The sequence below is a fragment of the Pleurodeles waltl genome, chromosome 11 (genome assembly GCF_031143425.1).
Source record: "Pleurodeles waltl isolate 20211129_DDA chromosome 11, aPleWal1.hap1.20221129, whole genome shotgun sequence".
In the NCBI taxonomy this organism is placed as follows: Eukaryota; Metazoa; Chordata; class Amphibia; order Caudata; family Salamandridae; genus Pleurodeles; species Pleurodeles waltl.
The window spans coordinates 173889859-173917237 of record NC_090450.1 but is presented as its reverse complement, the minus strand read 5'-3'; the positions used below and the strand labels follow the sequence as shown (position 1 = coordinate 173917237).

The following is a 27379-nucleotide window of genomic DNA, read 5'->3' as shown; positions in this document are numbered from 1 at the left end:
ATTTGGGATTCAAACCAGTTTATTTTGTACCCTATATACTGACCAAAGGTCTTAAATATTTGAAGTATTCTGGAACCTGTCTGATTTGGGTCTGCCCCATTCGAAGAGCACCATTGTCATATAATGATATTCTTTCTTCCCAACTGTTCATCCAGCATCCAGGCCATGCATAGTTCCAGTGCTAGGGGAAACATCATGGGGGAAAGTAGTCATCCGTGTCTAATCCCTTTCCCAAGCATAATTGTGCAAAATGTAACACCGTTAACCTTTAGTCCGTGAGTGCCTGCTACAATAGAAGCCCTTGCTCTTAGCACATAACCCACTTTTTCTAAGACTCCGAACAGGTACAGCCATTTGAGCATGTTGGATGCCACTGTGGTGTCTAGGGACATCAATAATGTTTGTCCTTGTATTCTTTCTGCCAGTCCCAGGACCCCACATAGGTGCTGTAGGTTAAGTTTGGTCCCTCTGTTGGGCATGAAGCCTGATTGATCTGGACGTTTCAATGTCCATATTACTCTTTTTAATCTTGTTGCTAGCACTTTTGCCAGTGTTTTCTGCCTCTACGTCGGTGGTTTTCTAACATTTTAAGGCCACGTCCTCCCACTGAGGGAAACAAAATCATTGCCCTCCCTTCAGAACTTTTCACAATTATTCTATTAAGTTGGCAATGTGTAAATATGTCTAGACTTATTTAAACATTGCAGTTAAGTTCTGTTATCTTTTTAAAAATTCAATAAATGTTTTTCTGCCTAAAAAAAAGCAATGTTATCTGCATAATGTCTCTTTTGGCCAGTTCTTGGCGCCCTCTTGGGATCACTTGAGGCCCCCTAGGAGGATCTGCTCCCCAGTGTGAAGACCCCGTGCTCTACATTGAGCAGTGAAATTGGTCTGCATGATGTCTTTTAGCCAAAGCTTAACATTTTATGAAGGTGTAACACATTCTGTCTTCTGTGTAGCCCTATGTATGTATCACAGAGAAGACTTCACATTGTTCTAGCCAATAGGGCATTATTTGCATGTAACCATACAGCCTGTTTCCAGTCCACAGTTTAATATGATTGAATAAAGCCATGTTGCGTATATTACAGCTATTCAGTTAAGAATGTTTTTTTGGGCGGGGAGAAGTTTGTGTTATATAGGTTTCGGAACATCTACTTGGCTACTCTAGAGCAAATTCCAGTTGCATCTTGGGACACATTTCTAATGCACAATGACGTTTATTGATTTTAGGTGTATTTATTTATTGCTTAGACTTTCATGACCCACCAAATATTGGCTCTGGACCCAGCTGGGAAACAGGGATGTAGGACACGTGGTATTCTGTGTTTGTATGTGTGTGTGTTAGTCTGAGTACTGGGACCAGTGGGATCTATTTTGGATGCACCCTGTTTATCAGACAAGATGGAGGATGAGGGCAGGTTACCCCAAATAGTCGTATTGCCTGAATTTCTGTGGCTGGAGTGTTCAGACCTAGGCACTGAAGTGAAGAGGATGGAGATATGGCTCCCTTCAGAAATTCAATGATTTCTTTTTTAGCAAAGGGCAGTTGATTAGTTCTTCCTGGGCTCTCCTATTTGGTAAGTGGAGAGTGCATGCAATGGATGTCGGAACCAAGAGCTGACCAGAACTTCCTCATGCCAACCCTGGTCAAATGAAGGCAGACGTACACACCAGTTCTAACAAGGCAAGTCCTCTCCCTCTTTATTACATGTAACCTTTGGTACCAAACTTTCAGCTGCACAAAGGTATTAATTGAAGACAGCATATTCTTTCTCTTCCACTCAGAAAAAAACATAGTGGCTAATCAAACTAAAATTTACTTTTGTTTTCTCTTATTATGATTCTGTGGTCAGTGATGAAATTACACACCCATAATCCAACTATGGGTATAAAAATGGTTAAAACTATTAAGCAATTTGTAATGGATTTAAAGTTTAATTATAAGCCAAATGGATTGAAATAACATTCAGACATTTTACAAAGTGCCTGTCAGGTAGGTTAGCTAACATGGCAGATTCACCCCTAGGACAGCATTGAACATCGCAGAATTAAAACTATACAGTTCCCAAATTCTGCTTTTGTCTTTCCGAGCCAGCAAATAAAGTTTTATGGGAGGGCTGTTCCTTTCAAAAAGAGCCTATCCTGCAACCCCATAGCTGTTGCGAGAGTTGACAGACTAAAAGATATAAAGTGAATAGTCACATGTTCGAACTGTACACCTATAGCAGTGTAATGGTGTAGTATCTTCAACAACAAAAGACAGGTCTGCCTACATCAAAAGAAGCCAGTAATAATGAGGTTATTTGACACCAGACGCTTAGTGCCACCTAGCAGCAAAAGAATGATATTACAACAGAAAACCGATTGGCTTACCAAGATTGGGCTGCGACATGGCCAGCGATCTCTGTGACATAGTCGTCGAGGGGGCAGCAGGATGGTGGGTCATGTGTGTTATGGGCTGCTGAGTCATTGTCTTCCGTGGGTCTTGCCATGTTGTGATCTTTTCAATATGGCTATAAAAAGAAGCGGGAAGAGGTTAGGTCACTTCCACATCTACGCACCCATCACAAGACTCCATTAAGGTCACAATCACTCAAAAAACATGTGTTTATCGTTTGGCCATACACATAAAGAGGAGCACAGTACAGCCTCTAAGGCTACCTTAAAGAGGTGCCCTGAAGTCCCACATATTACTGAGAAATGTAAATGTCAAAGATTTTTTTACATTATATACATAAATATGAAATTATTTTTAAATGTCTTCTTTTGACTCCACATAACTGTCAACCTAGCTTAGTGTGAATGTTTGCCACACTGGTAAGAGAGCTCGGTGAACGCACAAGTCCCAGGGGTGTGATCACAAGTGCGCATCTGATTGCATTGACCTAGCCTTCCATCCGTACACAGGTGTGTAAGGAGTAATAGGCTATTTACAGTCCTATTAATCCATATAACTGTGGTGGAAGGGGCGACAGAAACAAAAAGTAGTACTACCAGTAAGAAGCACCGAAGACAACATCTTTCTATTGACTGGTCTTTAGCACCGAAGACAACATCTTTCTATTGACTGGTCTCTAAAACCCAGAACAGCTGCTCAATAGCAGTGTAATACACTCTAATGATAGATGAGCCAATCATTGTTTAATACATATTTCCACTAACACATTCCAGAATGCTGGATACACAAAGACAAGGGTATTTCCATGCTATGCAGATCCGGTTTTCTGTATTGCAAGAATGCAAAGAAGTTCAGGAGGGAAGGGTAGGGCCATAAGAGAAAACAATGGGAGGGAGGCGGAACAAGGGCATGAGGAAAAGAAGAAACAGAAGACGGAGGCAGCCAACGGGGAGAACAGAGGCAAGAGAAGAGATAAAAGGAGAAATGGAAGGGTGAAACAAGATAGCAAACTAGAGAACAGAGAAGAGGGCCGGAGGCGAGTGGAAAAAGGAAAACACAAGGGGGAAGAGAGGGATATTGTGAAAGGGAACGAGGGAAAGGAGCGGGAGGCAAATAACATTGCAGGGGCGAGGGGGTAACACAAACTCAATACATCGGGCCAGTATAATCAAAAAGGTGACCGAGAACACTACTCCTTGCAAGAAATATGGCTTTTGATAAAGAGAGGTAAATAGTTTAGTCGAAGGAGGGAGAGCAGAGCATGGTTCTAAACACAACATGAAGTACAGCAAGAAATGCAGTCACTATGGAGACTTATGGGAATTACAATTGTACTCAAAAAAGGGCAGAGTAAGTAGAGAAGAAAAAACAAGAAAGGAACGGAAAACAGCTGAAAGAGTTCCTGTCATTGCTTCTAACCACATCTGTCACTTCAAGAACGTAGGGCCTGATTTATGAAAGGTTAGCGCCGCCTTCGTCATTTTTTTACGCAAAAGCGGCACAAACTTTCAAAATATAATCATACTTTGTAAGTTCGTGCCGCTTTTGCGTCAAAAAATGACGTAAAGGCGGCGCTAAATTTTCATAAATCAGGCCCCTAGTCTTAACGACTCAAGGTTGTCCATACCCCAATAAACCAACACACGGGGTATTCAATAGGGCCAAATAAGTATCAAAAAAAGGCCAATGGTCGTAAACCGCCATAAAGCTGAAGGACATGCAACACAATCATTACTGCCTCTAGAGAAACGAGAATACCCAGTATTCACACTGGGCATAAATCAATGCCCGGCCTCACCGAAAGACAGGCGCACAGGCTTTCCTCTTGGGCCCACACAGTGCGTGGTTCGACCTCAGAACCACTGGTTCCAGCCTGGAGACTCCGTCTAGAAAGTCAGGTGTGTACCCGCACACCTGCGTGATGTAGGGGAGACTCCCACCTCCCGAGGCTCCATCTCACGCCTATGTGTATCCCTGAGGTTATAGGCCAATGTACAATTTTAGGTTCACTTGTACAAGTTTTAGAGGCGGGTCGCATCAATTTGCAGTCCGCCACGGAATAAATGGTCCTGTCTGCAAGCTACTGCTCTCAATAAAGGTCTTGTACTTAACGTGTGAACTGTTGTTGCATACAAGTGCTAAAGTTCGTTTTTTACATTGGGTGAACCAAAACTGTTGCATTCTTAAGCTCCAGAAAATGTAAAAGACCAGTTCAGGATCCGAGCAGATATTTCTTGTGATAGACAAAAATCTGCTCCCAGGTGCAGCTAAGATGCATTTAGCTGTGCCAAAGTTATTGGTTTTTTTCTAGTGATGATTTTCCTTCCCTTTAAAGGAAATATTTTCTGGTGCGCTCTGACCACGAGCGAGGTATTTCTACACTTGATGGAACCTGTTTCTCTTTCAAGGACACCCTGCTCATCAAATCCTTGAACATAAAGCAAATCCAGGAAACCACTTCCTGAAAATGTACTGCCTCACTCCGCGTTTCTTATGGTGACACTGAACACTCTTCTTCCAACTCCAACACCGCTTACCAGAAAGAAACTTAAAGGGCATTGCTTAAAGCAGAACACTGAAGAATGTGGCCCAAAGGTGGAGGAATTGATGAAATGATCAACGCATTCACTGCGACTGTGCTGAGGGAAATGGGAAAGCTGCATAGGATGACTGCACTCTGGAATATGGAGTACAAGAATATTGTGGCACAGTCAAATCGTGGGCAAAATACTGAGGGTCAAAATATCAAAAGGTAAAAGCATACAAGGAGGTATAGATTCACTCTTCCTAACTCCACATCTATGTACCTTGAAGATATATAGATATAGGTGTGGGGTTATCTATTGCAAATCTATACACTTACCTTTTGATATTTTCTCCCTAGATGATCTGACTATGGTAATAGGGTTCTGCGATATTATGAAGTCAATAGTACGGATCCATATCCCACAGATCTAGCAGCCTTGTATGTGTGCATGGAACGGTGGTTAAATAACACGGGTTTGCTAGCAAGCATCAGAGCTCTGTGGAACATGGTCATGACAGTAAGCAATGGTGTGCAGTACTCTTGAATGAAGGGAAAAGTCCAGTGTTGGTAGGATAATGAATGAGTCATCAGCTCTTTTCGGAGGTGTTGCTCTGAAGGTGCAAGCTGGAAAAGCCTTTAATAATTTCGATTGTAGTCTGGCTACGTCATGGGTCCCTGCTTTTGGTATTGCACTGGACATCACAGATGCTCAATATTTCCACCGGGTATTTGATGTACAGTTCTTCACATTGTACCATGAGTGGCAGCCCATGGGCTGGAACTAGTTTATAGCAATACAGTAGAGTACACACAGGAAAAATTTTAGATCCAGCAATTTAATCTAGCACCAGATTGGGGAGACCTGGCATTTTATGCTATGTACTGCTGCTAGCAGCAGTTCTGCTTTTCTCTCAGTGGAATACACATGAAGGGGGAGAAAGGATAAGAGGCAATTGCGTTGATGATGAGCACAAGAGGCAAACAATATAAAACTTTTTGTACATCTGAATCAGCAAAAAGCTGCTTTCCTCCTGTGGATTTCCAAATTACAGACAACTTGAGCTTCCCACTTATTCTTCTGATGTCTTGGTTAATAACTCTCCATTCTAAACACTTGACCATGTACCGATCTCCATGCACTTCTAATCTTCAGAATCCATGAAGCATACCGCGCTTTGGGAGTACAAATCCACAGATGTTCCATTCACCACCCTGGGTGTTGACCAACACTCTCTATAGAGGAGGAAACACTTGACCGCTACTTTTTGCTGCATCCTAGAAGGAGCAAGAGCAAAAGTAACCATTTGTAGGCACGGTCAACGTCCTCAAAATCTGGCAACGGGAACAATTCATCTGCACTGAGCTGGTCTCCGCGCAGGCAGTTATGTAGGTAAGCACAGGCACACATCTGCTCAACACTGAGATCGGTCCAGTGGCGTAGCGTGGGTTGTCAGCACCCGGGGCAAGGCAAGTAATTTGCGCCCCCTAACCCGGGGCAAGGCAAGTAATTTGCGCCCCCTAACCCGTGGATTTTAGCACTCGAGTCTCTTCCAAGATGTTGCGCCCGGTGCGGCCGCCCCCCCCTGCACCCCCCCACGCTAAGCCACTGGATCGGTCACAAGCATCCATCCAGAGTCCAGGTAGAAGAATATGTCCATAAGTAACACCAGATGCCAGTATTATTGATTATTGCAAACAGTCACTGCTAGTTAAAATTGGACAATGCTTACAAAGGTGGGACAGGTGCCCTCAAAGGACAAAAGACATCCAGGCTCTGGAGTGGACACCACTCAGTAAAACAGTGACCGGTTCCAAGCAGGATATATGGCTTGCAGAGCCACAGTACCTGCACTGGACTTCGAGGTGGTGGACAGAACTAGAAAGCTGAAGACCCTGTTGTCTGCCTAACTTTACTTAGTATTTAAGCTCTTGAGTACAAAACTAATAGACAAAATAAGACATTCTAAAATACACAACACACAACAGTTGGCAAGATTTGGATTTCGAAGCTATCCAAACCAGCAGGCCATTAATGAGATTATCATACACTGCTTAATCCCTGGCAGATATGTGACGTGTGGTTGATGAATGGCTGCACCCACCACAGGGTTGACCACCTCTACACCTTCGCTGAGGAACACTGCCCTTCAAACCTTCACCCAAAGAATCACATCCAATAAACCATGGAGCACATTTAACCCAGTGGATCTGTCGCATTTTTGTACAATTCTGACAGTGTTCACATGCTCCCAAAATGAGGTGTAATTTAGACAAGACCACCCCCCTCCCCCCCGTGCTATGGGAACAGATGCTTGCCCCCAACCAACACAGGGATTCATTGAAAGGCTGACGCTGGGGAGTTTGTGAACAGGCGCGCTGTGTGCTCCACTGCCGGCCATGTTAGGGAAAGCGCAGCTTGAATGTGAGCCGGCTTCTGTGCCAGTACAGGATAAATTCAGCACATCTCTGCCCCTTGGCAGCGAGAAAACCACGGAAATTGTGTATCTGTCTCTTTAGACCATGCCAGAAAAACATGGCTAGTCCTGCAGAACATAAAAGAATGCATTATGCATGTACCACTAACAGTCAATGTCACACCCCTAATCCGCCCCCACAACCCTGTTAATTTGCCCCCAAAGGCAATGGTATTAAACATAACCTTATTTTATTGCACTGAATTGACAGCGCCGAGTGAAAAAAGACTTAACACAGCATCAACTGTGCACTCTGTAGAAAATCGTAATACTCTTTATGTAGGACTAGAGTGCCTTTTTAGCAGCTGTTTACAAGATCAATGATTATTAACTCTTTCAAATAAACAGTAGGATTTGGCTCAGCCAAGAAAAGTATTTTTCTCTCACTTCATGCTACTGGTTGTTTGGTTATCATTTTGCCTTCTATGGAGTTCTTGCATTGCAATGTATGAGGCACTATTTTACATTTCAAAAGTGCACTGAATCATGTCATATTAATTTCTTTATCTAACTGATGCACTGTATTAAAAAAAAAAACATTATTTTTTGTTTTGTATTTTCACTGCCTCAGTGTTTCTTTGAAAAGAAACATCAATGGTCACTGGTTTTCAGGACACTTTAAAGTACCATTTTCTTCATGAGGAATTCCGTTACAGCTTTTAGTACTTTTTTACTGGCACAGCTAATTCCCCTCTTGCCTTACACTTACCATGTATCATTTTTAGATCAAATCTTACCAGGCAGCACAGCTGTCTGGCAAAAAGAGACCTGTTGTGAGCTTACCAAGAACTAAAGGTGGGCTTTAAGTCCGCCCTTTGCTTACCATTGGCTGACTTTATTGTCATTCATTTCATTGCTTCTTAGTTGATGCCTTGCCTTTTCTATTTTGTGTTCGTCCATCCCATGGAGCACAGGTTCTTTACCATCCTCTTGATATATCTGACATATGTCCTGCCACTGTTACATTTTTAGGGAACTCGTTTTGTTATTTTTTGATTAAGCACTCTCCAGTTCTTATTCTGAAGTGCTACCCCTAAAGGTCCCACGCTGTTTCATTCCCGTACACCTCTCCACATCTCGTGCTGTTTTCTCCCTCACATGTTTCTCTCCCATTCTGACTTGCTGTCATTCTTGTGTGCTGCTTTCACTTGAGTGCTTCTCCCCAGGCGCCATGTTCTTCTCCTCCACACACTCCTCTCTCACATTGCTCTCTCCCCCACACCTTTTTGCTCTCTCCCTCATGTGCTGTTTTTCAACTCCACCCACACGCTTCTCTTTGCCCTCCTTAAGGCGTATTTTCTGTCCTGGTGAAACAATTTGAGCTCCTCTAGTATAAAGAGGTGTCAAAATGTGTTTATGGGCAATTTATGCTCCAGAATGAAATAAAATATGGGGGGCAATATGGGCAGTTAGAGGCCCTAAGCAAAACCTGACTAAGTCAAAAACAAAAACATATCTTTTGCAAAGGCAGTTATACATAGGAAATCATTCATATGTGTATGTTAATTTATAATATCCACCAAACAGATTCAATACATCTGCATTAACATCTGATACAAAGAATATGATGCTAAATAATCACTAACCTTTAACCAAACACACAAACCCCGACTTAACTGACCACTAATATATACAAAGGCATACCTGTCGGCCAGTTGACACTCATATGCGCATGAAGCTAGATGTGTAACAGTGGCAGAGGGTGACCTACTAAACTGACAGAAATAAAAACATTTTGGAAGTTAGGCACAATTGCAAAGATGCTGACTTCATGGAAGTCAACGAAGCCATGTTGCTATTTAGGAGGGTGAATGTTGTTAAGAAGAAGGTGACACCTGCCAAATGCGCGTGAGTTGACATATGCAAGGGCTGGAAAGTATTCCACTTTCTCACACACAACCACCCTGCAAATGTGATCCATAGAGACTGCGAAAGACAGCATCCAATCTCTGGGTCGTGCATAAGTCTCATTCACAGGCCAGTCATATTGACGTGGGATGGAATATAAAATCATTTCATATTGGTGTCATGACCTCAGCATCATACCACTGCCTCCCAGTAGATAAGTCGTCAGTACGAGCAAGCTGGCTGAATTCCCACAGTCTGCCCAAGGAGCCTGCAATCTTATTTATGGCATGTCCAGACTTGCAACAACAAAGCACATATCCTGCAAGCTGTTTTGAAAGGCTGAGAAACATGACATGATCATTCACGTTTTTGTTCTTTTACTGAGGACAGGATTTACACTTATGAGTGCCTATGTTCTATGGATTTACTGATAGTAATGTTCACCCACTGGAGCAAATGTCTTTGTTTCTTTGTCTTTAAGGCCTCCGGACCCCAGCTCGTTTCCCCTAGAATAAACTCTAAATATAGGCACGTCAATTGTCACCAGCCCAGATTACAGACATCACATCTCAAGCCCACTTTAGATCACACAGCCACAAGCTTAGCTTCATAAGTTCACCCCGTGGGCTTGTTCACTGACCAGGCACCTTGTGCAAGAAGTACATTCTGAGCAAATGGTGGATAACTTTTATGAAAAGTACTTACCGGCTTTTGATATATGTGGAAAGGAATGACTTGGACATTGTTGTGTGCCCACTTTTTAATGTCTAGTGAATGAAATAGGAGGTTTTAGGTGCTTAAATTCAGCAAAGCTGAATATTTACAAACAATAGTTCTGCAACAAGTTTCACCCCATCAAGTTATTAGTAGAAAGCTTGCCAATGTACGAGGCGTTGAGGCTCACAGATGGCAAGATAGCTAGTTACATTGAGACATCTAGAGCCAGCTTAAATTTAGACGTGGGCAAAACCTTTTTCCCATCTGCAAAATCCTGCGAATTTTGCAGGAGCGAAATTTTGTTAGTAATCTTGCAGAAGACCTTTTCTTCTAGAGACAGTTTTACTTTGGAATATAAGATAAGCAGTTTCCATCAGTTTTCATGCGGGATACGAGAAACTCAATTTACAAAAACAAAAAATTGATTTTGTAAACCTAAACAAATAGTTCGAAAGGTTTTCTTTGCAGAAGAAGCTATCATCAATTTCTCTCGGTTCTCCAAAGCATCTGCTGCCATCAACATAGAACCATTCATGAACCATGATCATTATACATGCGTGTTGTTACTATCACTAAGTAAAATTGCTCAATAGAAGAGGCACATATTTAGTTAACTTGTTTGAGGTAGGCCTTTTTTGGCCTCCAGTAAAAAAAAGGCATTAGTGAACACAATACAGCAAAGTCAGGTAACCAGAATTTTCTTTTCTTGGTAACAACAATTTACACTGAAAGAACATCGTGCTGAGTAGGTGGGACATTCAATTCAGGAGTAAGCCAGGAGTATTACAAGAGTAAGACAAAGCAAAATCTTTGCGAGTTCTACACAGAGTATGGCCGGGATTATCGGGCCACCAAGTTGCAAAATCTAGTTATATTCTCAGGGTATCTACAGTAAATCTGTATAAAAAAAATGTAGAAGTGATGCATGTCTGTGGAAATCATTTCCATATTTATTGGTCATTCTGAATCTATAACCAGATTTTAATATTCATTGGCCGGTGAGCACATCTCTAAGTGATACTAATGTACATGGGGTTCCAAAGCCTGTGTCACTGGTGTTTTCTGCATACATGACCGTAACTGTTCATTTTATAGCGCGCAGATGACACTGGCATGACTACTAGTGGTATTACCTTATGCAGTGATTCTGCAAGTCACACTCGCGTGCATAGCTGGGGAGGTACACAAGAGGTTATAGGAGAAAAGCTGAGAGACCAGCTTGAGAGCCGAAGTCGTGCTTGAATCGTGCTGCACTGAGGACAGGCAACTGTTCACCACTCCTTGTGCCTCTTGTGTAAGTGACATCTCAGGCAAACTGTGACATCAATTTTCTAAAGTAAAATAGGTCCTGCTCACCGAGTAATGGTGTGTTAGGTTATATACTGGCTACACGCACACTATAAATGATAGTCCAGATAAGCGCTGCCCGGGAAGCCTTGAGAGCATCAGGTGAGTATGAGAGATAAATGAGGGGCCGACAGTCATGTCTGATACTTGTGAGTTACATTAAAGTCCATAGTAACTTACCTCAATAGGTCGCTCGAAAATATAGTAGGGTTAATGAATTAAGGTTAGGTTGACTTAAAAGGATGATGACCGCACTGACTATGGTGAGGTCCAATGTGGATCCAGGGGGCTAGGTTCAGGCCAAATTCAGGTTATCCACAAATGTAAACTGTACAATGAATGAATCTAAATGGTACTTACTTTATTGTCAATTGTTATATCCAGAAAATCTGTTATGGATTCGACTCTCCTTGACTTACATTAGATACCCCTATAACTAACGTAAAGAAGCGCATTTCCTTGCAGTGTGAGAAGTCCTGTGAAACCTGACAGTTCGGTTGTTTGAATGATCAGCAACACAATTTCTGGTTCCTTTGCTGTACAAGTGCGGATCTTGAACTAATAAAAACTCTCACCTCGAACATACAAAGCAGCCACTATCTGATGCGTTCACATTCACAATCTTACCAATGGAGGAATTACAATAGCAACGAGTTTTCTAGAAATAAAAAAAACTTCTATTTTTGGCAGCAGTACAAATGGTGTCAAACCTTCTGTAGATTCAGTAACTGAAACTACCAACTAGGCAAGTCAGACTGGTTTTACCTACTGTTCACGACAAAGACCCAATTCAGAAAAAAATTGTTATAGATTGCAAGGTGTGGCCTATACTGTAGTAGAAAGGTTGTGCTTTAGGGTTCCCTTCTATAGGTAATGAGTGGGGCATGCCTCGTGGGGATTACCGGAGAATAGACAAGGCTCACACTTTTCATGGTTGCTGGGAGAGGATTGGTGTGTCACCAGAAAGAAGTATTCGACAAATTTGCAGAAGACTTGCATTAAAAGATACGCTTTGTCCGAAGTTCAAGTAATTGTCAACACCTGGCCAATCTGTTGTTGATTGTTGCCTCCCTTGTATCCAAAGCGAAGCACTCTCCAAAATGTTCTGCACTTGGAAAGATCCAAGGGTTGTAGAATAAAGGGGACAGGATCAGTTACTATAACGTTAATGCATGGTAATAAACCTGTGTGGATGTTCGTGCATAGCTACTTACAGCCATTCTCACTGCCGGCATCAAATACCACCTCTCTGGTACTTACATGCTATTAGCACCTACTGCAGAATGTTTGGAGCTGGCCACCCTCTCGGAATGCTTACCACTTGTATTAGCCTAATCAGCCAAATTCGGTGGCTGCCAGGTCCCTTGCCCTGTGTTGGTTGGTGTGTCTGGTGCAGTCTCTCTTTCCAACTTCTACCTAGTTTTTTTTTTAAGTCTGTGATTTGACGGAGGAGCTGTCAAACAGACCTACTGCTAACGAGAACCAGTGCTGCCTTTGGTTTCGCCCATGTCAATGTCAACTTTCGCCAGCCAGCCTTTTTCAGCCATTGGTTTGGGACTTTGCCAAACATGTCTTGACTCAGCCCAGATGAATATTCACCTCTCACCTAATGTTACTGTCTGTTTGAACATACCCTTGGCTCCTTACGTTGAGTGCTTGCTCTGAACTGCACAAGGGACTAGTTTGCAACTACTGCCCTTTCTGTCCACTCCTGCTGGCTCCCTCCTATGTGTCTCACATTAATGAGTTAATGCTGCATGTGTTAGCACATTTAACCGAGAACTATTGGCTTTGCCAAAGCTTAGATCAGACTCTAGCAACCCTTATTTCTAGTTCTCATCTCTGTGCTTCATCAACGAATCTAAGGGGTTTCAGCAGAGCAAAGTGGCTGTAGACAGCACATGCTTCAACCAATAGTCACATTTTGTTAGGGTACCAGACTGAGTTTTTCATGATGGAAATGACCAGTGGGAGGGAGTGGGGAGGCCGTGAAGAGGGCCAGTGTCTTCCATCAGAGAGAAAGAGGTGGCAAAAGCAAGCAGACTGACAGGCAGAGGTGTTGGAATAATTTTCAGGCTGGGGGTGATGCCATCAATATAAGTTCACTGAACTCATAGGGATTCTGAAAAATCCAAGTATCACAAAGAAGTCTCTCAAATGAGACACAGCCATTCAGCAAGAGAGTGGTAAGGGTGTAGTATGTAGCTGGTGTTGCATGTAGGAGCATATTGTCACAAATATATACTAAAGCATGGTGTGGTAGTGCAATGTAATTTACAGACAGCACATTTTCCACTCTAATGAACACTACATTTGTACAGAATTTCACTTTAATCATTAAACTATATAGTGCACAAATGATATGTGGAGATCGGGGTTCAGTAGTATGTCATTTGTGCATCACCAAGTAATGTGTCAAGAATTATTCTGATCATACTAAAATCTTTTTTTCATCGCACCTCAAAATTAGGGAATAAATGCTTTCTTTTGTGCTTCCAACTGTTTATTTTTTAATATGTATAAAGTTCAACTATAGGTATTTACATTTTGATGTGCGTTAGGAAAAAACAATACCCCACAGCCTCTCCTTTCGCACAACCACAATTTCACATAGTTCGCTTTACAAAATCCTCACACTGCAGTAACAGAAAGAAAAGTAAACACCAATTGCCAGGTTAAGTGATTAAGCAGCAATCTGTCAGGAAACCAGACTGACATTTGTACTCTGTCTTTCAATGCACAGCAAATGTGATAAAATAACAAAATTTACAGACATCTTTAATGCTCATTCACCTTCAGAACTACATCAAAAACAGGCATTTCCTGCTTTTCCTTCTTCTGCTAAGCAGAGATTTCTCCACATTTTGGGATTGGGCACTCTGGGCGGGGAGAAAGCAGAATGTAGTACTATTTATTGCCCTAAACTGCAAGGTAATAACCGCTGGTTATTACCTGCTCCACCTCTGTAGGCCCACAACTTGGACACAGAAATGCCCTTCTCAACTAAACAGCACCATTACAGATCACAACGACCCACTACAATTAGTGACTACATAGTCCCAATATACGCAACTAAATTTCTCATCTTCATTCCGAAGGAAATGCTGCTAAAGTCTTACGTTGCTTCAAAGCAAGGACAAAACAAGCACTGGCAAAGGTCTGGGTTTAATGTGCTGATGCATGCAATTCAAATAGTTCAATAAAAGCAGTGGAGTGGAAGCAAATTGTCACACCTAAATGGCAATAGGATTATGCTTGAGATGTAAACTCCACAGGGCTGAGCCTAGATGTAATTGGCAAAGTCTCCAGGCACTGGCTGAAAGAGGCTCACCGAAGAAAGCCAATGGTTGAAAACTGCAGAAAAAAACCTGCTCTATGTTAACATGTCAGTTCGACAGTCTTGCTATCAAAACCTACAGCTAAAACTACTTTTATTTCCCTGAAAACCTTGCCCTTTTTAGGTCTATCTTAAGTGTACGGCCTCTTGTATACTTCCAGTATACTTACTTCTGTGTCCTTAACGCCATTTCATTTCTTTGTTTCAGTGTCATTTAAAATCCTTCCTTGCTGGTGATAAGTCATGCCTCTTTGTCCCCCCTTTTTCTCTTTGGAAGCAGGGACTAACTACTGTATAATCACACTTTATCGTGTTTATATGTTCTTTGGGAGACATTTTTTTCTTGGTTTCCTGCACATTGAGTTAATGTGCTTCCAATGCTGAGCTCCGGGAACTGTATACACACCTCGCTGCTTTGTCAATAGCACTTAAATCACACTCCCCCACCCTGTATTCTTGCATGTCCTGCCACCCAATCACCCTCACCCCGCTGTCGTTTGTTAACTCCTGTGCCACTGTTGATGCTTGCTCGGTACCCCCTTGTTTTCTTTTGCCTCGCCGATTCGCACTCATGACGGTATGTGGTTTCTTTGTCTTCCTTGGTTTCGGGCACCTTGCTGTTTCTTTGCAAGGTCTGTATTTTTTTATTTCTTTTTTTGCATTATTATATGGCGCAAATGCGATACACAGTATTACATCGCTTTACGTGAGCTCTGGTTACATTACACAAGAACACATTAATTTTTGGTAACAAAAGGAGATTAAGGTGGTCATTATGAACATGGCGGTGTGGCCTTCCATGCCAGCGGTGGCGGGAAATTCCGCCAGCCGGCATGGCGGGCCACACCGCCACATAATGAATTGATGGAGGGCCGGCATAGGCGGCCCTCACTCACCGCCAGGCTGCCTCTGTCAGGCAGCCTGGCGACGGTCAGCATCATCATCCAACAGGGCAGCAGTGCTGCCCCTCGGATAATGATCCCTCAGGCACCAGCCTTTCGGCTGGCAGAAGGGGTGCACCGGGGCACCCCTGGGGGCCCCTGCACTGCCCATGCACTTGGCATGGGCAGTGCAGGGGCCCCTGTGCAGTGTCCCATCGCGCAGGTCACTGCCCGATTTACAGGCAGTGATCTGCGCAACTGGTGCAGCTGCACCCGCCACACAGAGGCATTGGCGGCGGCTCCATGTGGAGCCGGCATCAATGTCCCGGCCAGGCACGCGGAAACAATGTTTCCACCCACAGGAATGTTCTTTATACGGCCGGCGGGGTTCCGGGGGTGCTTGCGGTCACTAGTAAGACCGCCAGCATGAACACATCAGTTTCGACCGCCGTGTTCATAATGAGGGCCTAAGTGATTTGCTCAGAATCACGGGATGTAGAGCCCACACAGAGACTCGAACCGTGTTCCCCAGCTCCAAAGTAGGCAGCTCTGGCCCTTACGCCACATCCTCTCCCCAATGGTTCTTTTGTCTGGTACGTGTTGGGGCAGACTGGGAATAATTTGTTTAGCACTCCGTAATACATGTTCTGCCATTTCATAGCACTTCAAAGCAGGTGCTATTTTTAACAATATTGCTATAATTCATTTGCATCAACCTTGCAGAGATGAAGAGGTGAAAAAGCTATGTCAGGATTGTAATCTGTGACATTGTTCTATCAAGACCTATGCAGTGGATGCATTAACCAACTGACTTGATTAGAGCTTAACACTAGGAGATAGCATGTGCTCTTAATAACCTCCGGAGGGTCACCAACCAAGCACATAGGTTAGTTATAGGCAAGAAGGTGGCGAAAGGTGTTGTCTCCAAAATAATGGAAAAAGAGTTGTGACTCCAGACCCAAGCACTTCACGGCCTTAATCTTGATAGCAAAAAACATCTAGCCTTCGGATGTAAATTGGGCCACTTCAAAGAGATCAGTTAGTAGATGCAACAATTTTCCTAACCCTGCAGCGCAAAGAAGCTAACACAAGGGTGCCACAGTGAGAGGAACAGCGTGTCATAGGGCACAAAAGTGCAGCAAACTCCATCACTTCCTCCTCTCAGAATTCACTGGTGTCATGGCTTTGATGACAGCCCCCTCACAGCTACTGCGACCTTACAGATGCCACTTCTGGAAGCGCTGTCCAAAACAGCACTCAAGTAGCTATGCTTCCTCCTTGAAGAGGCACCACCTTGAATACACCCCCCCCCCCCCCAGTCGCTGTAATAGGTGCAGACTGCTTCCCCATCACCCTCTGGAATCCTGTGTGTAATGATCACAGTCACAGTCCAGTAATGTTTAACCTGTTCTCCTATCTTCCAACCCTAGGCTTCATGTAACCACTCCACTAAGTTCTCATGCATCATTTGATGTAAACTCTTTGCATTATTTCTGATTGCCATGGTTGCCAAGTACATGGAAAATCAATGTGCAGAAAATTTCTTTCTGACCCTATCAAGTCCCCCTTTTCTCATTGCTGCTTCTACTGGTGTCCCTCTCAGTGCTTCACCACGCCTCCCTGTGTCTATAGGAAAATACATGTGTTTGTTTAGATGGGTACACACCCCAAGGACTACATCTCAAAGTCAATCCTGGACAGTAACAGTAAAGACTCCATGGGCAGCAGATATTTTAAACAGGAGAACAGTTGTTTCACAAACTGTGGCTAACCAGGTATAAGATAACAAACTGGCAGGATCCATGCCAGGCTTGCAGGGTAACCACTGTGTAAATAAGTTCCATATACATTATTTTTACGCAATTTATCATATGTGGGTATCAAGAAACTCTGACATGGTCCTGGACCTACCTTGGATTCCCAAAACAACATATATTTAAATCTTTTTCATAGCCTGAATAAATGTCAATGAACCAGCCCTGTAGGAGCTTCACTGGGCACCACTGGTCTATGATAAAAAACACTGTAGTCCAAACCCAGGCTTCCCGTTCTACACTGAGTGGTCCAGATGCCAAGGCCAAGAATTCAAATTCTGAGTGACCACTCCAATACCGATAATCCTGACTTCAGAACCCATTAGCCAGTGCACAGATGTATGGACAGGAAAGGCGCAGTCAAGGCCCCGGATATTCAGGTACACATATCAGCTGAGGGCTGTCATAAGACTATTAACCAAAGGCAGTGCTTTAAATGAATACAGAGTACCAGCCCTTCTGTATTTCCATTTAAAACACTGATCCAGGGTCACAGATGTCGCACCTCGGGAACCTATCCTGTCAGCCCATCTACCACTGAAGCTCTGTTTCACCAATCTGCACACATTTGAAGCCTCCTGTTCAGTTAAGCTGCCTCTTCTGTTATTCTCTTTGTATGCAATCTTTTTAGAAGTTAGACTGGCTGCCAATGTAAAGGAATGATTCCTTTTAAAGTTTAACATGCAGAAATATATGGCTGCCCCCTTTTCTTTGCTTTTAACTCTTTTGACCACCTCATTCTCCAGGTTAAATGCCACAAAGGAGCCTCTTTGTGGTTTGTTGGGTGCTATAAATGTTTAGGTAAAAACACTAGAAAGGGTTGCATCTCTAGGGTAACATAGCCAGTCTGTAGGAATGAGGCAGAAACACTCCCAAGATGGCTATCCTGTTGTGTCCTCTCTCCTGTAGTGAAAGTCCTGGAAAGGTTGCTGTGGCATCTGGCATACATCCAATACACTCAAAACCAAAACACACAGTTAAAAGACTTTGGGCCTGATTACAACTTTGGAGGACGGTGTTAATCCGTCCCAAATGTGACGGATATACCACCTACCGTATTACGAGTCCATTATATCCTATGGAACTCGTAATACGGTAGGTGGTATATCTGTCACATTTGAGACGGATTAACACCATCCTCCAAAGTGGTAATCAGGCCCATTGTCATTTACAACACCAATAGCTGTAACTCTCACAAACAGGAGACCTATTGCATTGTAAATGATTGTTTAGGGTTAAGCCTGTGACAGCATATGTGAGAGCACAAGTCTCACTTGCAAGACACTCTTGTAAACAAAAAAAGGACTTGGAGCCTACCAGCTGCTTACCATTTGCTGGCTTGCATGGCATTCTTTTTTTACAGCCTTGTAAATGGTCATGGCAGGAATATCATCATTTCCGTCCCTGTCTGTGCAGCAGGGACCAAGCACTGATTGATTCAACTTAATCAGTGCCCGTTAACTGCTCCTGACATGATTGAGGTACTATTTTGTGCTTTTTAACTTCTAGTGCCCTGCAAAGAAAAGGAGTGTTACTGGCAAAAATGGGTCCTACAGGCCAAACAAAATGGCAGAGTTTTATTTTCTATAGTTAACTCTTTTTTTACTTTGTTTGCCAAGTCTTATTTTGTACCTTTGCACTCATGTTTTCAGTTATATTTGCTTGTAGGCGCTGTTCTCAAAAGATGACGATTATCTTGTTCTAAACATTGCAAAGCAACATTGTTTCTTTCTTATGTGTAATTTCCAAAAGTATGCCATAACGCATATGCAGCACACCACAACCCACTCCACTCCGCCTCATTGCAATCCAATCCACCATATCTCACACCACAACACTCAATCCAATCCACCACAGACCAATCCAACCCACCCCACTTCAATCCAAACCACTCACCCCAATCCAATCCACCACATTCCAATCCTCCCAACCCACCACACTCCAATCCACAACAATAAACCCCACTGCAATCCACAACAATCTACCCCTTTCCAATCCACAACAATCTACCCCTTTCCAATTCACAACATTCTGCCAGACTCCAATCCACAACATTCTGCCCCACTCCAATCCACAACATTCTGCCCCACTCCATTATGCTCCACTCCATTGTGCCCCATTCCAATCCAAATCAATCTGCACCACTCTAATCCAAACAAATCGGCCCCAATCCAATCCAAACAAATCTTCCCCACTGCAATACAAACAAATCTACACCACCCCAATCCAAAACAATCTGCCCCTCTCCAATTTAAAACAATCTGCCCACTCCAATCCAAATTAGTCTGCCCCACTCCAATTCAAAACAGCATGCCCCACTCCAACCTGTCCTGCTCCAATCCACCCTAATCTGCCCTACTCCACACCAAAACAACCTGCCCCAATCAAGTGCAAAACAATCTGCACTACTCAAGTGCAAGACAATCTGCCCCACTCCAGTGCAAAACAGTGCACCCCATTCCCATCAAAACAATCTGTTCCACTCCCACCAAAAACAATCTGCCCCACTCCGATTTGCCTCACCCCAATCTGTTCAACTCCAACCTATACCACCCCAATCAATCCTAATCTGGCCCACTCCAATCTAAACCAATCTGCCCCACTCCCATCCAAAACAATCTTCCCCACTCCAATCCAAACAATCTGTCCCTTTCCAATCAAAAGCAGTCTGCCCCACTCCAATCTGACCCACTTCAATCAAGAACAATCTGCCCCACTCCAATCAAAAACAATCTGCCCCACTCCAATCAAAAACAATCTGCCCCACTCCAATCAAAAACAATCTGCCCCACTCCAATCAAAAACAATCTGCCCCACTCCAATCAAAAACAATCTGCCCCACTCCAATCAAAAACAATCTGCCCCACTCCAATCAAAAACAATCTGCCCCACTCCAATCAAAAACAATCTGCCCCACTCCAATCAAAAACAATCTGCCCCACTCCAATCAAAAACAATCTGCCCCACTCCAATCAAAAACAATCTGCCCCACTCCAATCAAAAACAATCTGCCCCACTCCAATCAAAAACAATCTGCCCCACTCCAATCAAAAACAATCTGCCCCACTCCAATCAAAAACAATCTGCCCCACTCCAATCAAAAACAATCTGCCCCACTCCAATCAAAAACAATCTGCCCCACTCCAATCAAAAACAATCTGCCCCACTCCAATCAAAAACAATCTGCCCCACTCCAATCAAAAACAACAATCTGCCCCACTCCAATCAAAAACAACAATCTGCCCCACTCCAATCAAAAACAACAATCTGCCCCACTCCAATCAAAAACAACAATCTGCCCCACTCCAATCAAAAACAACAATCTGCCCCACTCCAATCAAAAACAATCTGCCCCACTCCAATCAAAAACAATCTGCCCCACTCCAGTTCAAATACAATCTGCCTCACTCCAGTTCAAATACAATCTGCCTCACTTCCATCTGTTCCACTCTGACCTGTCCCACTCCAATCTGCCCACACAATTCTGTCCCACTCCAATCCAAATCAGTCTGCCCCACAATCCAAACAATCTGTCCCACTCCAATCTGTTGCATCCCAATCTGCTCCACTCCAGCTCAAATACAATCTGCCTCAGTCCAATCTGTCCCACTCCAACATGTCCTAGTCCAATCCACCTCAACCTACGCCACTCCAATCCAAAACAATCTGCCCCACTCCAATCATAACAGGATGTCCCACTTCAGTCTGCCCCACTCCAAGTCAAAACAACCTTCCCCACTCCAATCCATCCTAATCCACCCCACTCCAATCTAAACCAGTCTGCCCCACTCCCATCCAAACCAGTCTGCCCCAGTCCCATCCAAACCAATCTTTCCCACTCCAATCCAAACCAATCAATCCTACTCCGATCCAGAACAGTCTGCCCCACTCTAATCAAAAACAATCTGCCCCACTCCAATCAAAATTAATCCGCCCCACTCCAGTTCAAATACATTTTGCCTTACTTCAATCTGTCCCACTCCAACGTGTCCCACTCCAATCAGCCCCACACAACTCTGCCCCACTCAATCCAAATCAGTTAGCCCCACTCCAATCCAATCTGTCCCACTCCAATCCAAAACAATCTGCACCACTCCATTCCAAACCAGTCTGCCCCATTCCATTCCAAACCAGTCTGCCACACTCCAATCAAAAACAATCTGCCACACTCCAATCTTCCTGACTCAAATCCAAAAGAATCTACCTCACTCCAATCCAAAACAATCTGCCCAACTCTAATCGTCCAACTTCAATCCAAAACTATCTGCTCACTCCAATCTACCCCACTCCAACTTGCCCTAATCTGCACCACTCCAATCCAAAACAATCTGCCCCACTGCAATCCAAAACAGTCTGCCCCACACAAATCTGCCCCACTGCAGCCTGTCCTATTCCAATTTGCTCCACTACAATCTGCCCCCCCAACTCCAATCCAAATCAGTATCCCACTCCAATCCAAAGGAATCTGCCCTACTCCAAACCAAAACAATCTTCCCCACTTCATTTCAAATCAGTCTGCCACACTCAAATCAAAAACAAACTGCCCCACTCCAATCTTCCTCACTCCAATCCAAAAGAATCTACCCCACTCCAATCCAAAACAATCTGCCCAACTCTAATCAGCTCACTTCAATCCAAAACAATCTGCTCACTACAATACGCCCCACTCCAACCTGCCCCAATCTGTCCCACTCCAATACAAAACAATCTGCCACACTCCAATCCAAATCAGTCTGTCCCACTCAAATCTGCCCCATTCCAATCAAAAACAATCTGTCTACTCCAATCTTCCCCACCCTAATTCAAAACAATCTGCCCCACTCTAATCTGCCCCCACTCCAACCTTCCCCCTCCAGACCACCCTAATATTCCCCACTTCAATCTGCCCCACTCCAACCTGTCCCATTCTAATCTGCCCCACTCCAATCCAAAACAAACTGCCCCACTACAATCCAAAAGAATCTGCCCTACTCCAAACCAAAATGATCAGCACCACTCCAATACAAAACAATCTGCCCCCTCCATCCCAAAACAATCTGCACCACTTTAACCTGCCCCACTATAATCTACCCCACTTTAAAGCAAAACAACCTGCCCTACTCCAGTCTGCCCCACTACCATCCAAAACGTTCTGCCCCACTGCAATCCAATCCACCTCATCCCAATCTAATCCACCCTACTCCATCCCAATTCACTCCACTCCAATCCAATCCACCAATCCAGTCCACCCCAATCCAGCCCAATCCAATCAACCCCACTCCAATCCAATCCACCCAACACCAATCCACCCCAAACCTGCCCCCTCCAATCTACCCCAATCCTATCCATCCCACTCTACCCCAAACCACCTCACTCCAATCCAATCCACCACCATCCACCCCATTCCAATCTCAAACAATCTGCCTCACACCATTGGCCCCACTCCAATCCAAAACAATTTTCCCCACTCCAATCCAAAAGTAACTGATCCACTCCAGTCCACCCCATTCCAATCCAACACACCCCAATCAAACCCCCAATCCAATCGAATCCACCCCACTCCAATCGAATCCACCCCATTTCAATCCACCCCATCCAATCCACCCATTCTGATCCATCCCACTTTGTTTCAATCCACCACATTCCACTCCAATCAGCCGTTCTCTACTCTAACCTAATATACTCTGATCCATCCTACTCTATCCCAATCCAACCCACCCCAATCGACCCCACTCAAATCTATTCAGCCCACCCTACTCCAATCCAACCCATACAATAAACCCCACTCCAGTCTAATCCACACCACTCCAATACAATCCATCCCAATACAATCCAGCCCTCCCCAGTCCTATCACTCCAATGCAATCCACCCACCCCAGTCCAGTCTGATCTACCCCACTCCAATACACCCTATCAAGTCCACTCAATCCAATCCTCCCCCTCCTCTCAATTCACCCCACTATACCCTAATCCAATCCACCCCACTCAACTCAACTCCAAACCAATCCACACACTACCTCAGTCCACTTAAACCCACTCCACCATATTCCACTCCACTCTGCGACACTCTCTGCCACTGAACTCTACTCCACTCTGCTCAGCTTTACAACACTCGACTCCCCCTATTCCAGTCAACGGCACGCCAGCAAATCCACTCTCTGACCCTGTATTCCACCACACCACTCTACAACACTCTACACCACATACCTTTTACCCATGCTGAACAGAAGCCACACTGGTGTACAACATGACAAAAACACATTGCCAAAGCCAACAGCTCTTGTATAGACAAAACCTACTGGTTTGGCCAATGCTTGTTTTAATCTGCAGACCTCTATGATTCTCCACAAGAATTACGCCTACTTCCTATATTTGGGCATTGTTGCATCAGGTCAATGTGCAACCAACCGTTCAAAAGAAAATGTTAGTAATGAGACCTATTCCTTAACTTGACTGACTCGTTAATATTTCCACACCAGAAATACAGCATGCATGCCAACATACCCGATTCAGGAGGAAGACTCCTGATTTTTAAGCCAAAAATTGCCTAATTTTAGCAGTCTCCTGACAGAAATGGCCTCGGTTTCAATAGAAATATTTGTGGGGAAACAGACTCCTGATTTTGCTTAAAATCTCCCACTTTCCTTTTCTAAAATGTTGCCATGTATGATACAACGCTGTCTTTATTGTGTTATTTTTACACAGGTGTAGCTTCCATTGGTGCACCGTGTGCAGAGGCACTGGGGCCCAGAAGCCAGAGGGACCCATCAAACCTGATTATTGCTGTATTTTATCATTCAGACAGCAGCCGTTCGTCCTTGCACTGGGGTTTATGTCACACTGGCTGTGCCACTGGACTTGTAATAAGTCATTATTGCAACAAGTTATTTTAGCATAAGAAGACTTCACTGCCTTTAAATATGTGCAGTTTCCATGATTATCTGGAAAAAGCAATAAAACTGAGCAAAACTATGTGGAAAGGATATGGAAAGGTGGCTTCTCATGTGATCCGGGGCCTCGCTTCACTAAAGATGGAACTTGTTTGAAAAACTACATCTTTCAGTGAATCGATCTGTCAGGACAGGGCGGCCTTTTCTTCTCGTTGGGTGCGCATTTGCCTCCGCTCCGACGCTTTTGTCATTTCTCCGGCACAAAAAGACTTAGATAAGGAGCGTCAGTCCCCACAACAGGGCGAACAAATGATCAGAGGCAGCGAGCCTTTGATTCCAATCCGATGTCTCTGCTTGCTGGTGGCGTAGATAAGCACTGGACCCACAGAAGAGGCAACCTGAAGGTGACTTACATCGGGGTGACGCGGGCAGGGTCTTAGGTGGAGGCCAGGGGCGGGCGGGCCGCTCACTTGCACATTAACAGCATCAGGCAGGGTTGATCAATTTGTAAATCACTAAATTAACTACGAGTGCATGGGCCCAAAGTTTTTAGAAGTGTATTACCTATGCTGTCAGGGGTTGATTCCACCTGATGCCTCTTTCTTTCACCACCCAACACTTCCCGTCCACCGCTCACCCTTGCAGGCTCTTCTTTCCTATCCCTGCTTACTACATTTATCATTCTTTTCCCAGCTTTCTCTTCCACTTCTTTCACGTTTCTCTGCCTCTCTTGCTGGTTCAGATTCTGACTGTGGAAAATAGGTCCAAGACCAGCCGACTCACATGGTGCCACTGTGTGTCATAAGATATGGGCTCCAACTAAAAAGCAGGTATTGCACGGTGGGCGGCCACGTGAGCTGGAAAACCCCTGTGCATCAGTGGAACTTCTAAAGTTTTTTTTCCCGGGGGGCGGTTTGGGTAAGTGGCCCCATTCTTTCTCTGTGGCTGCTCACACCCATGGATGGTGATAGCAAAGGGCTCAAGGCCCTTCTACTCTCCACTCCAAGTCCCCCTCTTCTCGCAATGAGATTTTTGGGTCTGGCGTTATCCAAGACCTTTTTTGTTTTACTAAAATTCTGTGTATAATATGCATACTTATAAGCCAGCTCTCTTCATTCATTAGTCTGCTGCCGAGTCATTCACATATTTCTTCACCCATTACAGTGTATAGCGTGGAGCAGTTGACTAGCCCGGTCCAGCTACTGGTTAACCACTGTGAATGATGGCAATCTGCTCTTTCACACAGGTACATAATCTCACATAGAGTAATTCCCATTAGTGCTGAGATGACTATGGCAATGTATGCTTTTTCAGTCCCAAAAATATTTTTACTTTTAGAAATGTTTTTTAAATTTATATAAGTAAACCTAGCCAGCTCTCCCAACAATTGTGTTTTACAAAAACCGCAACAAAAGAGAACAAGCACTGGCAAAATTGAAAGGCTTGTGTCCAACACTAGAACTATTGGCCTTGCCAAAGCTTGTTTTTTTTAAATTAAGAGGTATGAGGTCCCCAATAAAACACAGGCACAAATCAAGCACTCATGCATTTTCACATCAACTACATTACACTAAGCAAACCAGAAATCAAACCATCACATTGTGGACCATATGCTCATTTCCAACAAGCGGGCCTGGGCACAATAGAGTTGTATGAAAAAGAAACAAAGCTATGAGGGGGCAATAGGTGAAAAGAGAAGATCTTTTTAGCATCCTAGTTTGTCATATTTAAAATAAACACATCTGTAGTACCACAAATTACAATGGAACTCTTTTCCCACTCACTTTTTTCTTCTGGTTATGGTTGGAGCATTTGAGGTATTGGCTAGGTTTATCCATTTATTGTGCCAATAAAGCAAGCTCTACAAAATTAATTGTTATTAGGTTAAGCAGGCTAAAAAATAAATCTGTAGATAGTGCACATGGTTGCTGCGATGATCACCAATTTAGTCCATCCTGTGGTAACCTAAAGCTTACACTGCAAGACTTTAACTGCCCTTTTAAACACCAGAAAGGTGGGCGGCTTTTAGTGTCAAGGGGTGATTCCATGTTTGTGGTCCCGGAACTGAAAACCTCCAATGCCCTTTCCTGTGGAATCTGTATCTTGGGTCGTCAACATTTAGTTGTCTGATCCAGTTGTTGGCAGATATTGCAAGGGGTTTTCCCATAAATATCTAGAAGCTGTCCTGTCCCTTTGATGCATTTGAAATCACAAAAGCCACTTTGAATGTAATTTGTTTACACAACGAGAGGCAGCGAAGAGAGGCAATACAACTCTTTCCCGCTCGGTGGGAGCGTCCCGCGTGGCTCGAGCAGCGCGCGCTCAGCCTGTTTCCCGCGGCCTCGCGCCGGTGTGCAGCCGGAAGTGAAAGGCTGGGTGCGCTCCCGTGCTGTGTGAGCTGTCAGGGGTGAGGAGAGAATAGGGAGTTGAGTCAGGGCGTGTGGATCCGGAGTCCTCGTGAGTCACCAGCGGCCAGTGTTGCCCGAGGCGGGCTTCCTTTGAAGTGACAACGCCACTAAACCCACTCCGCTCGCAGCGACAAATCCCCGCTAATGGCGCTGAAGTGATTGCAGCTCTGCTGGCCAGCGGCTCGCTTTATCTTACGTGACAGCGTATTTGCATGGGAAAGGCAGCAATCCATTCATGTTGTCCTCTCTCTGCCAGTGATGAGGGCTTAATCCCGTGAGAGCTAACACATCACATACCGCCCAGATTGAATTCACCAGAACGGCGGGCTACAACCGTGAAGTGGCGCGCTGAGGTGGCAGACCCGGGCCACTGGCCCCCACGTTGCGTACACAGTACATGCACCGGTATGGTACTACAACGGTGGGCTTGGCGTGCCAGTGCATCAGTTCCCAGTACTTTCTAATGTACCCAATACTGTAGTGGGTCTTTGGGCACTTAAAAAGCCGCAATGGAAAAAAAAATCCGCTTGCACCTTGAAAATGGTAATTTCTATTTACTGTTTCAGGTAGTATTTTAATCCAGAGTTTTTCTCGTTTTTTTCCACTGAAAAAGTCCAATGTCCAAAATCACATATGCAGCCAGTGGATCCAGCATAAACTATTGCAACTTGGCAACAAGGATGCCCATATCTTTTGGCCACACGGTTTTCAGATGTTTGCTATTTATCACAACATCGATGGGGTAGATTCATGAAT

The 27379-nt window shown here is 44.1% G+C and overlaps 1 protein-coding gene across 1 annotated transcript in view; it reads right to left on the bottom strand.

The window, feature by feature from the left end:
- Nucleotides 1–27379, bottom strand: part of WWTR1 (WW domain containing transcription regulator 1) — a 163266-nt gene that overhangs the window by 53056 nt on the left and 82831 nt on the right. Inside the window, exon 2 of the mRNA XM_069213373.1 lies at nucleotides 2377–2516. Within this exon, the coding sequence (XP_069069474.1) occupies nucleotides 2377–2516 (140 nt within the window). The remainder of the gene's footprint in view (nucleotides 1–2376; nucleotides 2517–27379) is intronic.